Genomic DNA, 15,039 nt, shown 5'->3' with positions numbered 1-15,039 from the left:
CTCATCCCCCTCTCTGTGCTCTGCCCCCTCTGTGCTCTGCCCCCTCTTTGCTCTGCCCCCTCTGTGCTCTGCCCCCTCTGTGCTCCGCCTCTCTGTGCTCTGCCCCCTCTGTGCTCCGCCCCTCTGTGCTCTGCCCCCTCTGTGCTCTGCCCCCTCTGTGCTCTGCCCCCTCTGTGCTCCGCCTCTCTGTGCTCTGCCCCCTCTGTGCTCTGCCCTCTCTGTGCTCTCGCCTCTCTGTGCTCTGCCCCCTCTGTGCTCTGCCTCTCTGTGCTCCGCCTCTCTGTGCTCCGCCTCTCTGTGCTCTGCCCCCTCTGTGCTCTGCCCCCTCTGTGCTCTGCCCCCTCGGTGCTCTGCCTCTCTGTGCTCTGCCCCCTCTGTGCTCTGCCCTCTCTGTGCTCCGCCCCTCGGGTCTCTGCCACTCATATTCTTTCTTTTTTCTTTTTTTGCGCAGATGACAACAGCGAGACCGAAAGTGACTCCGACGACCGCTTCAAAGGTGAGACTCCGCCCCTTCCTCACCCTCATTGGTGAAGCCCCAATACAAATATTCCAAGTAATAATGAATGAGCCAATCCACCCAAAAGTGATCCATTTCAGGTGGGCGGAGTCTTTTATATAACGCGCGACCCTTTGGAGTGTCTCCGCCCACTTTGGGGTGTCTCCGCCCACTTTGGGGTGTTCATATTCCACCTGCCACATAATATAAAATGTTCTGACCATTCAAATGTTTCTATATTCGTTTATAAGACCCAAATTAAGTTTAAAACCCCGCCCACATTGACCTCTGCAGCCGCAGGCACTGTGGAGCAAATTCATCCTCGAAATTCATAATGGATGTAGTGAGGTCCCGCAGGTCCAATCCCAGCACTCAGCTCTGTGTTTTACATATAGAAGGCTGGGAGGGGGTCGCTGAGCTGGTGAATGACTTCTGGGAGGGGGTAGCTGAGCCAATGAGTCACTGCTGGGAGGGGGTAGCTGAGCCAATGAGTTTCTGCTGGGAGGGGGTAGCTGAGCCAATGAGTTTCTGCTGGGAGGGGGTAGCTGAGCCAGCGAGTCACTGCTGGGAGGGGGTAGCTGAGCCAGTGGGTCACTGCTGGGAGGGGGTAGCTGAGCCAGTGGGTCACTGCTGGGAGGGGGTAGCTGAGCCAGTAGGTCACTCCTGGGAGGGGGTAGCTGAGCCAGTGAGTCACTGCTGGGAGGGGGTAGCTGAGCCAGTGAGTCTCTGCTGGGAGGGGGTAGCTGAGCCAGTGAGTCTCTGCTGGAAGGGGGTAGCTGAGCCAATGAGTCTCTGCTGGGAGGGGGTAACTAAGCCAATGAGTCACTGCTGGGAGGGGGTAGCTGAGCCAATGGGTCACTGCTGGGAGGGGGTAGCTAAGCCAATGGGTCACTGCTGGGAGGGGGTAGCTGAGCCAGTGAGTCTCTGCTGGGAGGGGGGTAGCTGAGCTAGTGAATGACTTCTGGGAGGGGGTAGTTGAGCCAATGAGTCACTGCTGGGAGGGGGTAGCTGAGCCAATGAGTCACTGCTGGGAGGGGGTAGCTGAGCCAATGATGAGTTTCTGCTGGGAGGGGGTAGCTGAGCCAATGATGAGTTTCTGCTGGGAGGGGGTAGCTGAGCCAGTGGGTCACTGCTGGGAGGGGGTAGCTGAGCCAGTGAGTCTCTGCTGGGAGGGGGTAGCTGAGCTAGTGAGTGACTTCTGGGAGGGGGTAGTTGAGCCAGTGAGTCTCTGCTGGGAGGGGGTAGTTGAGCTCCCAGCAGTGACCCCAGCACCGAGATCCGCCCCAAAACGTGTCGTCCTTTGAAGGACACGACCTCCTGACTGACCCTGTCCCCGCCCCCTGTCCTTCCAGCTCACACACAGCGATTGGTCCACATCCAGTCCATGCTGAACAGAGCGCCCAGCTACCGGACGCTGGAGCTGGAGCTGATCGAGTGGCAGGAGCGCGAGCTCTTCGAGTATTTTGTGGTCGTCTCCATGAAGAAGAAACCTTCCAAGAACAACTACGTCCCCGAAGTCTCCTACCAGTTCCCCAAGGTACGTCGCCCCAACGTCCGGCGTCATCCGGCCCTTTCCTCCCCAAGCAGAGGGACCCGCCCCTTTTCTCTCCTCGGATTTTACAAGACGAGTGCCGATCATTTCCTTCCCAATCGAAGTTCAGACACATTTTTATTTTGTTATTTGGAAATTCGGATCTATACAAATCTCCAAATTAAAATAGTAACGATTTTAAACGAATCCGAAATAACGGAATGCAATTTGTCTGAAATTCTAATAGAATATGAAGGAATAGAATATAAAATAAAAGAATATATAATAAAAGCATAGAATATGAAATAAAGGAATAAAATAGAAAATAAAATAAAGGAATGGAATAGAAAATTAAATGAATGTAAAATAAAATGCATAGAATATAAAATAACGGAATATAAAATAAGGGAATAGAATAGAATATAAAATAAAGGAATAGAATATAAAGGAATAGAATATAAAATAATGGAATAGAAAATTAAATGAATATAAAATAAATGCATAGAATATAAAATAAGGGAATATAAAATAAAGGAATAGAATGTAATGTAATAGAAAATAAATAAATCTAAAATGCATATAATATAAAATAAATGAATCTAAAATAAAGACATAGAAAATAATGGCATGGAAAAGAAAATGAAGGAATAGAAGAATGGAATAGAATATAAAATAAAGAAATAGAATATAAAATAAAGGAATAGAAAAATAAAAGAATAGAATATACAATAAAGGCATAGAATATAAAATAAAGGAATAAAATAGAAAATAAAATAAAGGAATGGAATAGAAAATTAAATGAATGTAAAATAAAATGCATAGAATATAAAATAACGGAATATAAAATAAGGGAATATAAAATAGAATATAAAATAAAGGAATAGAATATAAAGGAATATAAAATAACGGAATATAAAATAAGGGAATATAAAATAGAATATAAAATAAAGGAATATAATATAAAGGAATAGAATATAAAATAATGGAATAGAAAATTAAATGAATATAAAATAAATGCATAGAATATAAAATAACGGAATATAAAATAAGGGAATAGAATAGAATATAAAATAAAGGAATAGAATATAAAGGAATAGAATATAAAATAATGGAATAGAAAATTAAATGAATATAAAATAAGGGAATTTAAAATAAAGGAATAGAATGAAATGGAATATAAAATAAAGGCATAAAATATAAAATAAAGGGATAGAAAATAAAGGAATGGAATATAAAGTAAAAAGGAATAGAATATAAAATAATGGAATGGGAAAAAAAAAGAAAGGAATAGAATAGAAAATTAATTAATAGAATATAAAATAAAGGAGAATAGAAAATAAATTAATATAATATATAAAAGGAATAGAAAATAAAGGCAAGGAATAGAATATATAAAATAAAGGAATAGAATATAACACAATCTTGCCGTTTACAGCTAGAGAGGCCCACGAAGCAGATGCGGGAGGCGGAGGAACGTCTGAAGGCCATCCCCCAATTCTGCTTCCCTGACGCTCGGGATTGGACGCCGGTATCGGAGTATAACAGGTAGGTGGCCACTGACCAATCGCAGCGAGCGTACAGCCCGGGGGGACACTCCCACCTCTGGGATAATTGGCTGCAGCCGCTGACGTCTGGACTGAGGAGGATGCCGGAGCTCTTCCTGAACATGCTCTCTGCCTGGCTGCTGTGCTCCGCTCACCTGGAACCAGAATGTAGATTCTTATCTGATCCAGAATTAGAGCCAGGCGAGCAGCATTTTCAGGAGGTTCCGAATGGCAGTTGCCATAGTTACCCTGCTGATAAGGGCATAGCACCTAACGGGGACCCATAAGATCAATGGGGGGGGGGGGAGCAGCAAGGAGGGGGCACAATTACTGGAACCAATCCCCTGCGGCCCTCCCTGTGTTTACAATGGTTCAGTCTGTGAATGAACAGGGAGCCTCTGTATAGAGAGCACTTCCTGTTCATTCATCTTCAGGATTGGAGGAATCTGTGTCCTCAATCTCTTTCTCTGTCCCAAAAGTGAGACGTCGGGGGTGTCGGAGACCCCGGATATCCCCCCCCCCCCCCCCACAGGGCTCCTGTCTGTGTAAATTGGTCTCTCCCACGTCTGTATTGTCACACGGGCTCCTGTCTGCTCTCTTCTAGTGAGACTTTCTCCTTCATGCTGACGGGTGAAGATGGCAGCCGGAGGTTCGGATATTGTCGCCGCCTACTGGTAAGAAGACGCTTTTTATATTGTCATCCGTCAGAATTCATCCCTCGGAGGGTTGCTATCGGTTACGCCTCGCTACACATGGGCACTGCCGAAAAATATATATATTTTTTTTTTTTTTTTTTTTTTTGTGTGTTAATGTTAAATACCTAGAATTTAATAATTAGTTATTAACATTTTTCGAATTTATGGAATGCGATCATAACGATTCGAAAATAACTCATTATTAAATTCTAGGTATTTAAATTTCCTTTCAAATTTGGCTGTTAGTGAACGTAACGAATTTATCCGATACGAAGGAGGCCGCATCTAAACAAATGGAAAATAACAAAGAAATAATAATAATAACAATAAGAAAAACCTTTTTATTATTATTTGTTACATTCCGTTTGGATGCGGCATTCATTATAATCGGATAAATTCGTATTCCTTACTTTCACTAACCCACAAATTCCAAAGGAAATTCCCATACCTAGAATTTTAATAGTTATTGTTTTCGTTTTTCAGATTTTTGAATTTATGAATGTTTGGGAAAAATTTGTCAAACGGGTTTTCGGTAATTTGGATATTTCAGAATTGACAAATTGTGACGAAAATTCGTTAAACTAATTCGGAACGAAATGCATTGCGCATTTCCTCACCTCCTGCACCTAGTGTAAATCCCTCCCCCCCCCCAAATCCCCCCCCTAGTGTAAATCCTGTCCCCTAAATACCCCTCCTAGTGTAAATCCTGTCCCCTAAATACCCCTCCTAGTGTAACCCCCCCCCCCCCCCCCAGTGTAAATCCTGTTCCCCCAAATCCCCACTCCTAGTACAAATCCTGACCCCCCCCCCCCAAATCCCCCTCCTAGTGTAAATCCTAATCCCCCAAATCCCCCTCCTGGTGTAAATCCCCCCCCCCCAGTGTAAATCCTGTTCCCCCAAATCCCCACTCCTAGTACAAATCCTGACCCCCCCCCCAAATCCCCCTCCTAGTGTAAATCCTAATCCCCCAAATCCCCCTCCTGGTGTAAATCCCCCCCCCCCCAGTGTAAATCCTGTTCCCCCAAATCCCCACTCCTAGTACAAATCCTGACCCCCCCCCCCAAATCCCCCTCCTAGTGTAAATCCTAATCCCCCAAATCCCCCTCCTGGTGTAAATCCCCCCCCCCAGTGTAAATCCTGCTGTCCCCCAAATCCCCCTCCTAGTGTAACCCCCCCCCAGTGTAAATCCTGTTCCCCCAAATCCCCACTCCTAGTGTAACCCCCCCCCCCCCGAGTGTAAATCCTGTCCCCCAAATCCCCCCTCCTAGTACAAATCCAAATCCCCCCCCCCAGTATAAATCCTGTCCCCCAAAACCCCACTCCTAGTACAAATCCTGATTCCCCCCTCCTAGTGTAAATTCTCCCCCCCCCCCAGTGTAAATCCTGTTCCCCCACATCCCCTACATCCCCCTCCTAGTACAAATACAAACCCCCCCCCCCCAGTGTAAATCCTGTCCCCCAAATCCCCCCTTTTAGTAAAAATCTAAATCCCCCCCTAGTGTAAATTCTGTCCCCCCAAATCCCCCCTCCTAGTTCAAATCCCCCCTCCTAGTGTAACCCCCCCCCTAGTGTAAGTCCTAATCCCCAAATTACCCTCCTGGTGTAAAAAAAAAAACCTCCTGTGTAAATCCTGTTCCCCTAAATCCCCCCTTCTAGTAAAAATCCAAATCCCCCCCCTAGTGTAAATTATGTCCCCCAATTCCCCCCTCCTAGTGTAAATCCTAATCCCCCTTCTAGTGTAAATCCTGTCTCCCAAATCCCCCCTCCTAGTCCAAACCCCCCCCCCCCCAGTGTAAATTCTGTCCCCCAGTTCCCCCCTCCTAGTGTAAATACTAATCCCCCTCCTAGTGTAAATCCTGTCCCCCCAAATCCCCCCTCCTAGTACAAATCCTAATCCCCCCCCCCAGTGTAAATCCTGTCCCCCAAAACCCCCCTTCTAGTACAAATCCAAATCCCCTTGCTAGTGTAAATCCTCCTCCCAAATCACCCTCCCTGCCCCCAATATCCCCCCCCCCTCTCCTAGTACAAATCCTGTAACCGCCCCCACTCCAAATTCTGCCTTATAAAAGTAACCCCCCCCCCAAATCCTCCCTCCTAGCACAAATCTCCTCCAAAACAATCCTCTTGGCACAATCCCCCCAGTGATGACATCAGTCAGGGCGGTGACTACGATCTGATTGGGTCCCATCCAGTGACGAGGCCCCTCCCTCTCTGTGTGTTCTCCTGTCTTAGTACATGGTGTTTTCTATATCCCCCTGCCCCCCCCCCCCCCCCCGCAGGGCAGTGACTACGATCTGATTGGGTCCCATCCAGTGACGAGGCCCCTCCCCCTCTCTGTGTGTTCTCCTGTCTTAGTACATGGTGTTTTCTATATCCCCCTGCCCCCCCCCCCCCCCCCGCAGGGCAGTGACTACGATCTGATTGGGTCCCATCCAGTGACGAGGCCCCTCCCCCTCTCTGTGTGTCTTAGTACATCGTGTTTTCTGGGGGGCGGGGTCTCACGCCAGAACAATGTTATATAAATATTATCTACATTTATGAGGCACTTGAGCCGCAGACGTTCGCCCTCCTCTGATGACGATCGTGCCGCCAGTCTGGGCGCTTCATGAAGAACATATAAAACTTGTTGTCGGTCGGAGTCGGAGGATGATTCAGTATTTGTATTTCTGTCTCCTGGAGATACATTTCTGTTTAATTGTAACAAATCGTCTTCTTAAAGGGCCGGCGCCGGAGGGGAGAGATCCGGGGAGCAGCTGGAAATCTTCTCCCTCCCGGGATGACACAACATTCAGATCCTCTCCGCATCCGAGTCATTGAATGTATCCATTCCGCTTCTCACCTTCTATAGCCTGTGATTCTATATGGAGAACATTTCTCCATTCCATGGGCAGGCTCTGCTTCCTGCTCAGTAGGGCCTCGTTGTCTTCATTAGTCAGTCTGCAGAGGCTGCCAACAAACAGGCAGGAGCGGCTGGTCCTCTTTTTTTTTTTTTTATTAAACGCTTTGCAGACTTGAATGGCGTTTAGATCTACGGCAAGACTGGCATACCTCTGAAAAGCAATCCACATTCAGATCACTGTTCAGAGGCATTTGAGAAGGCTTCTTCTGAGGATTCTTCAGCTTTGCGATAGTTTACATTTTACCCCAAATTCTGCAATCCTGATCCAATAAAGCACTTCTATGATGGACCAATCAGCGGGCTTCTAGCTGGAAGAGACGCCCCCTTAACAGGGCCGATGGAGGATATTGGGTCCATCACAGATGGCCAATGGTCAGGTGGAGGATGTTGGTCTCATCGTGGATAGCCAATGGTCAGGTGGAGGATATTGGGTCCATCACAGATGGCCAATGGTCAGATGGAGGATTTTGGGTCCATCACAGATGGCCAACGGTCAGATGAAGGATATAGGCATATCGTGTTTAGCGAATGGTCAGATGGAGGATATTGGGCCTTACATAGATGGCCAATAGTTCTATGGAGGATATTTGGGCCATTACAGATGACCATTAGTCAAATGGAGGATACTGAGCCGATCGTGGATAGCCAATGGTCAGACAAAGGATAATGGGCTTATCATAGACTACCAATGGTCAGATGGAAGATGTTGGGTCCATCACAGATAGCCAATGGTCAGATGGAGGGTATTGGCCATCTGTGATAGGCCTATATCCTTCATCTGACCATTGGCTATCCACGATGAGACCAACATCCTCCATCTGACCATTGGCTATCTGTGATAGCCAATGGTCAGATGAAGGATATTGGCCTATCACAGATGGCCAATGGTCAGATGGAGGATGTTGGTCTCATCGTGGATAGCCAATGGTCAGGTGGAGGATATTGGGTCCATCACAGATGGCCAATGGTCAGGTGGAGGATATTGGGGCTATCGTGGAAAGCCAATGGTCAGATGAAGGATATAGGCCTATCACAGATGGCCAATGGTCAGATGAAGGATATAGGCCTATCGTGTATAGCGAATGGTCAGAGGGAGGATATTGGGCCTTACATAGATGGCCAATAGTTCTATGGAGGATATTTGGGCCATTACAGATGACCAATAGTCAAATGGAGGATACTGAGCCGATCCTGGATAGCCAATGGTCAGATGGAGGATAATGGGCTTATTATGGATGGCCAATGGTTGGACGAAGGATATTGGGGCTATCACAGATGGCTAATGGTCAGATGCAGGATGGTGAGTCCATTACAGGGTTCCAATGGCCAAATAAAGGATATTGGGCAATTCTTAGCCAATGACAATTTCCTCCATCTGACTAATGGTCATCTGCAATGGTAAATTGTATCTATCGTGGATGGCTAATGCTCAGATGGAGAATATTGGGCCTATCATGTAAAGCTATTGATCAGATGAAGGAGATGGGCCTACCATGGATGGCCAATGGTCGGGTGGAGGATATTGGTGGTGTTATGGATGGCCAATGGTCGGACAAAGGATAATGGGCTTATCATAGATTGCCAATGGTCAGATCCAGGATGTTGGGCCCATTACAGGTTTCCAATAGCCAAATGAAGGATATTGGGCAATTCTTAGCCAATGACAATTTCCTCCATCTGACTAATGGTCTTCTGTAAATGGTACAGGTGACCATTAGTCAGATGGAGGAAATTGTACCGATCATGGATGGCTAATGGTCAGATGGAGAATATTGGGCCCATCATGGAAAGCCAATGGTCAGATGAAGGATATCAGTCTGCCACGGATGGCCAATGGTCAGATGAAGGAGATGGGCCTATCATGGAAAGCCAATGGTCAGATGGAGAATATTGGGCCTATCATGGAAAGCATCATGGAGGATATCAGTCTACCACGGATGGCCAATGGTCAGATGAAGGAGATGGGACTATCACTGATGGCCAATGGTCAGATAAAAGATATTCAGCCCATCGTAGTTGGGAAATGGTCAGATGAAGGAGATGGGCCTATCATGGAAAGCCAATGGTCAGATGGAGGATATCTGTCTACCACGGATGGCCAATGGTCAGATGAAGGAGATGGGACTATCACTGATGGCCAATGGTCAGATGGAGGATATTGGGGCTATCACAGATGGCCAATGGTCAGATGGAGGATGTTGGGTCCATCACAGATGGCCAATGGTCAGATGGAGGATGTTGGTCTCATCGTGGATAGCCAATGGTCAGGTGGAGGATATTGGGGCTATCATGGATGGCCAATGGTCAGATGAAGGATATCAGTCTACCACGGATGGCCAATGGTCAGATGAAGGAGATGGGCCTATCATGGAAAGCCAATGGTCAGATGGAGGATATTGGGTCTATCACTGATGGCCAATGGTCAGATGAAAGATATTGAGCCCATTGTAGTTGGGAAATGGTCAGATGAAGGAGATGGGCCTATCGTGGATGGGGACTGGTCAGATGGAGGATATCGGGTCTATTACTGATGGCCAGTGGTCAGATGGAGGATATTGGGCCCATCGTCGTTGGCAAATGGTCAGAAAAGGTGCCCTATGGACTACACTGGGAATATTTTTGTACAGTACCCAGAGACGCACTGATCTCATATCATACCATACCAATAGAGGTGTCATGGAGTTCAGTGGAAGACGGTCACCTATAAAGCAGGGCAGACAATAGAGTGGTGCAGCTCCATGGACAGATGGTAAGAAAAAACAGAAAGTTGGAGGTCAGATTCGGGGCAGATCCGGAGTCCGGAGCAGAGTGCAGGTTTCAGACGGGTAGATGCAGACCGGACGAGCGGAGATAATAAGCACAGAACAGACGAGTACCAGCGCTGCCCAAACAATTCCGGAGGGTGAAGAGTAAGAGAGAATTTTAGAGAGAGAGAAAAATCTGTAATCGTGGAGTAGACAGACTTGCCTGTTGATCAGACACATGTCCAGCAGTCTATTTAAGCACTTCTAATGGGGCAGGTGTGTGTAAAAAATGTAACTGCAGTGTTGAGTAATGACCAGCAGATGGCGAAGGACCTTCACGGCGGGATCACCAGGGAGGATTTTAGTTCATGTGGTAGATTGGAAATTCGATTTTAATGATTTTGTTTAGATCTACTTCATGGAAATGCGCCGACGCCATTATAGCCTGGAGGACCAACGAGATCTGGGGACGTGACATCACTAACGGTAAAGTGACATCACTGACTTCTGCTTCACTCGGCAGTGTGCATCAGAAGCTTCGCACAGAGAAGGATTGCTGATCAGTATTAATGATCCTCGATGACGCATCGCTATGTCCCGGCAGTGTGCAGGGAAGGAGTTAAGGATTCGGATCGTCACCGCGCCGATCTGTAACCAGATCCGTGTTTGGAGTGTTTTCCCCAAAGCTGAACTCTGATTGGCGCCGCTGGGAGTCGTGACTCATTCCGCTACTTTGTATCTACAACAATAAAAGGTTTTCTATGGAGATATCTGAGAGCGCCGATCTCCAGCCGGGTGTCACCAAACCTCCCGCCAAACAAACACGGGATCGGCAAATGTTCCCGATAAAAAGTCTGGAGAGACGTCCTCTATTTATAGGAGAGACTTCTTCTGGTGTATAGATCGAGAAAGGTTCAATGTGCCCTCCTGGGGGCAAGTAAGGAACTACGGGGGCAAAACCTTCATCCAAATCACCCCCCCCCCCATGTCACTGACACCTGATATCCTTCCACACCTCCCCCTCTGCAATCCTTCACCCATCCCCCCCCAAGCATTCTCTTTCCCCCCCCCCCTCTCTCATTCCCCCCCCGCCTTCTCTCATTCCCCCCCCCGCCTTCTCTCATTCCTCCCCCCGCCTTCTCTCATTCCCCCCCGCCTTCTCTCATTCCCCCCCCCCCTTCTCTCATCCCCCCCGCCTTCTCTCATCCCCCCCCGCCTTCTCTCATCCCCCCCCCCCGCCTTCTCTCATTCCTCCCCCCGCCTTCTCTCATTCCTCCCCGCCTTCTCTCATTCCCCCCCCCCTTCTCTCATCCCCCCCCCCGCCTTCTCTCATTCCTCCCCCCGCCTTCTCTCATTCCTCCCCGCCTTCACTCATTCCCCCCCCCGCCTTCTCTCATTCCCCCCCCCCGCCTTCTCTCATTCCTCCCCCCGCCTTCTCTCATTCCTCCCCCCGCCTTCTCTCATTCCCCCCCGCCTTCTCTCATTCCCCCCCCCCTTCTCTCATCCCCCCCCCCGCCTTCTCTCATTCCTCCCCCCGCCTTCTCTCATTCCTCCCCGCCTTCTCTCATTCCCCCCCCCCGCCTTCTCTCATTCCTCCCCCGCCTTCTCTCATTCCTCCCCCCGCCTTCTCTCATTCCCCCCCCCGCCTTCTCTCATTCCTCCCCCCGCCTTCTCTCATTCCCCCCCACCTTCTCTCATTCCCTCCCGCCTTCTCTCATTCCCCCGCCTTCTCTCATTCCCCTTGCCTTCTCTCATTCTTCCCCCCGCCTTCTCTCATTCCCCTTGCCTTCTCTCATTCCTCCCCCCGCCTTCTCTCATTCCCCCCCGCCTTCTCTCATTCCCCCCCCCGCCTTCTCTCATTCCCCCCCCGCCTTCTCTCATTCCTCCCCCCGCCTTCTCTCATTCCTCCCCCCGCCTTCTCTCATTCCTCCCACCGCCTTCTTTCATTCCCCCCGCCTTCTCTCATTCCTCCCCCCGCCTTCTCTCATTCCCCCACCGCCTTCTCTCATTCCCCCCGCCTTCTCTCATTCCCCCCGCCTTCTCTCATTCCCCCCGCCTTCTCTCATTCCTCCCCCCGCCTTCTCTCATTCCTCCCCCCGCCTTCTCTCATTCCCCCACCGCCTTCTCTTATTCCCCCCGCCTTCTCTCATTCCCCCCCGCCTTCTCTCCTTCCCCCCGCCTTCTCTCATTCCCCCCCGCCTTCTCTCATTCCCCCCCCCCCGCCTTCTCTCATTCCCCCGCCTTCTCTCATCCCCCCCCGCCTTCTCTCATTCCCCCCGCCTTCTCTCATTCCTCCCTCCGCCTTCTCTCATTCCCCCCCCCCCGCCTTCTCTCATTCCTCCCCCCGCCTTCTCTCATTCCCCCCCGCCTTCTCTCATTCCCCCCCGCCTTCTCTCATTCCCCCCCGCCTTCTCTCATTCCCCCCCCCCCCCGCCTTCTCTCCTTCCCCCCCCCCCCCCCGCCTTCTCTCCTTCCCCCCCCCCCGCCTTCTCTCATTCCCCCCCGCCTTCTCTCATTCCCCCCCGCCTTCTCTCATTCCCCCGCCTTCTCTCATCCCCCCCCCCCGCCTTCTCTCATTCCCCCCCGCCTTCTCTCATTCCTCCCTCCGCCTTCTCTCATTCCCCCCCCGCCTTCTCTCATTCCCCCCCCCGCCTTCTCTCATTCCCCCCCGCCTTCTCTCATTCCCCCCCGCCTTCTCTCATTCCCCCCCGCCTTCTCTCATTTCTCCCCCCGCCTTCTCTCATTCCCCCCCGCCTTCTCTCATTCCCCCACTGCCTTCTCTCATTCCCCCCCCCTGCCTTCTCTCATTCCCCCCCGCCTTCTCTCATTCCTCCCCGCCTTCTCTCATTCCTCCCCCCGCCTTCTCTCATTCCCCCCGCCTTCTCTCATTCCTCCCCCCGCCTTCTCTCATTCCCCCCCGCCTTCTCTCATTCCCCTCCCGCCTTCTCTTATTCCCCCCCGCCTTCTCTCATTCCCCCCCCCCCTGCCTTCTCTCATTCCTCCCCCGCCTTCTCTCATTCCCCCCCCCGCCTTCTCTCATTCCTCCCCGCCTTCTCTCATTCCTCCCCGCCTTCTCTCATTCCCCCCCCGCCTTCTCTCATTCCCCCCCGCCTTCTCTCATTCCCCCCCGCCTTCTCTCATTCCCCCCGCCTTCTCTCATTCCCCCCGCCTTCTCTCATTCCTCCCCCCGCCTTCTCTCATTCCTCCCCCCGCCTTCTCTCATTCCCCCCCCGCCTTCTCTCATTCCCCCCCCCGCCTTCTCTCATTCCCCCCGCCTTCTCTCATTCCTCCCCGCCTTCTCTTATTCCCCCCCGCCTTCTCTCATTCCTCCCTCCGCCTTCTCTCATTCCCCTCCGCCTTCTCTCATTCCTCCCCCTGCCTTCTCTCATTCCTCCCCCTGCCTTCTCTCATTCCCCCCGCCTTCTCTCATTCCTCCCCCCGCCTTCTCTCATTCCCCCCCGCCTTCTCTCATTCCCCCCTGCCTTCTCTCATTCCCCCCCAAGCCTTCTCTCATTCCTCCCCCCCCCCGCCTTCTCTCATTCCCCCCCCGCCTTCTCTCATTCCCCCCCCGCCTTCTCTCATTCCCCCCCCCTGCCTTCTCTCATTCCCCCCCGCCTTCTCTCATTCCTCCCCGCCTTCTCTCATTCCCCCCCGCCTTCTCTCATTCCCCCCGCCTTCTCTCATTCCTCCCCCCGCCTTCTCTCATTCCCCCCCGCCTTCTCTCATTCCCCTCCCGCCTTCTCTCATTCCTCCCCGCCTTCTCTCATTCCCCTCCCGCCTTCTCTCATTCCCCCCCCCCCACCTTCTCTCATTCCTCCCCCTCTGCCATCTCTCATTCCTCCCTCTGCCTTCTCTCATTCCTCCCTCTGCCTTCTCTCATTCCTCCCTCGGCCTTCTCTCATTCCCCCCGCCTTCTCTCTTCCCCCACCGCCTTCTCTCATTCCTCCCCCCGCCTTCTCTCATTCCCCCCCCCGCCTTCTCTCATTCCTCCCCGCCTTCTCTCATTCCTCCCCGCCTTCTCTCATTCCCCCCGCCTTCTCTCATTCCCCCCCCCCCCCCGCCTTCTCTCATTCCCCCTCCCCCCGCCTTCTCTCATTCCCCCTCCCCCGCCTTCTCTCATTCCTCCCCCTCCGCCTTCTCTCATTCCTCCCCCTCCGCCTTCTCTCATTCCCCCCGCCTTCTCTCATTCCCCCCCCGCCTTCTCTCATTCCCTCCGCCTTCTCTCATTCCCCCCGCCTTCTCTCATTCCTCCCCCTCCGCCTTCTCTCATTCCCCCCGCCTTCTCTCATTCCCCCCCCGCCTTCTCTCATTCCCTCCGCCTTCTCTCATTCCCCCCGCCTTCTCTCATTCCCCCCCCCGCCTTCTCTCATTCCCTCCGCCTTCTCTCATTCCCCCCGCCTTCTCTTATTCCCCCCCCGCCTTCTCCATCGCCTCCTCTGTAACTCTAAACATGTAACCTGTACATTTTTTTTTTTTTTTTAAAGCGTCGCCCATGGAGATTTTTAGGTACCGAAGTTTGGCGCTTTTCCACAAGCATGTGCAGTTTTAAAGCGCGACATGTTAGGTATCCATTTACTCGGCGTAACATCATCTTTTATATTTTACGCAAAAAATTGGGTTACATAATTTTTTTATTTATTTTTTTGTTTTTGCGTTGGAATTCATTAAAGTGCGTTTACGTTTTGCGCAAATACTGTGTGACAAAGGTTTGCCTTTTAATTCTTTCTAGGGTCTCTGTGTGTGTGTGTGTGTGTGTATATATATATATATATATATATATAATAATATAATATAGTGTGTATATGTAATATAATGTGTGTGTTTTGGGGGTTCTGAGTAATTTTTCCAGCAAAAATACAGATTTTTACATGTAGAAGAGCGATGTCAGAATTGTCCTGGGTGGGAACTCGTTAAAATATATTTATAAAAATACATTTATTATTATTATTAATATTATTATTAAAAAACATGTAATTGTTTTGCACTCCGGGGTCTATTTAATAAAACAACATTGCTGCGCAAAAGTCCAAAAGCAGGCTGAATGAACTGCCCTGTCTTTTTTTCCTTTTTTTTTTTAAAGATTAACGCCTGTGTTGTTGGCTCCATCTAGTGGCCAAAGTGCGGTATAGT

General features: G+C 50.2%; 1 protein-coding gene across 4 annotated transcripts in view; it reads left to right on the top strand.

The window, feature by feature from the left end:
- DENND2B (DENN domain containing 2B) overlaps positions 1-15,039 on the top strand; it is a 170,014-nt gene that overhangs the window by 115,416 nt on the left and 39,559 nt on the right. For all 4 annotated transcript variants that reach the window (XM_040327872.1, XM_040327873.1, XM_040327871.1 and 1 more), the window contains 4 exons: positions 452-496; positions 1,849-2,033; positions 3,463-3,572; positions 4,176-4,245. In XM_040327872.1, coding sequence (XP_040183806.1) covers positions 452-496; positions 1,849-2,033; positions 3,463-3,572; positions 4,176-4,245 — 410 coding nt within the window. The remainder of the gene's footprint in view (positions 1-451; positions 497-1,848; positions 2,034-3,462; positions 3,573-4,175; positions 4,246-15,039) is intronic.

Source organism: Rana temporaria, chromosome 11, assembly GCF_905171775.1.
Source record: "Rana temporaria chromosome 11, aRanTem1.1, whole genome shotgun sequence".
Classification (NCBI taxonomy): Eukaryota; Metazoa; Chordata; class Amphibia; order Anura; family Ranidae; genus Rana; species Rana temporaria.
This window is presented reverse-complemented; position numbering and strand designations above follow the sequence as displayed.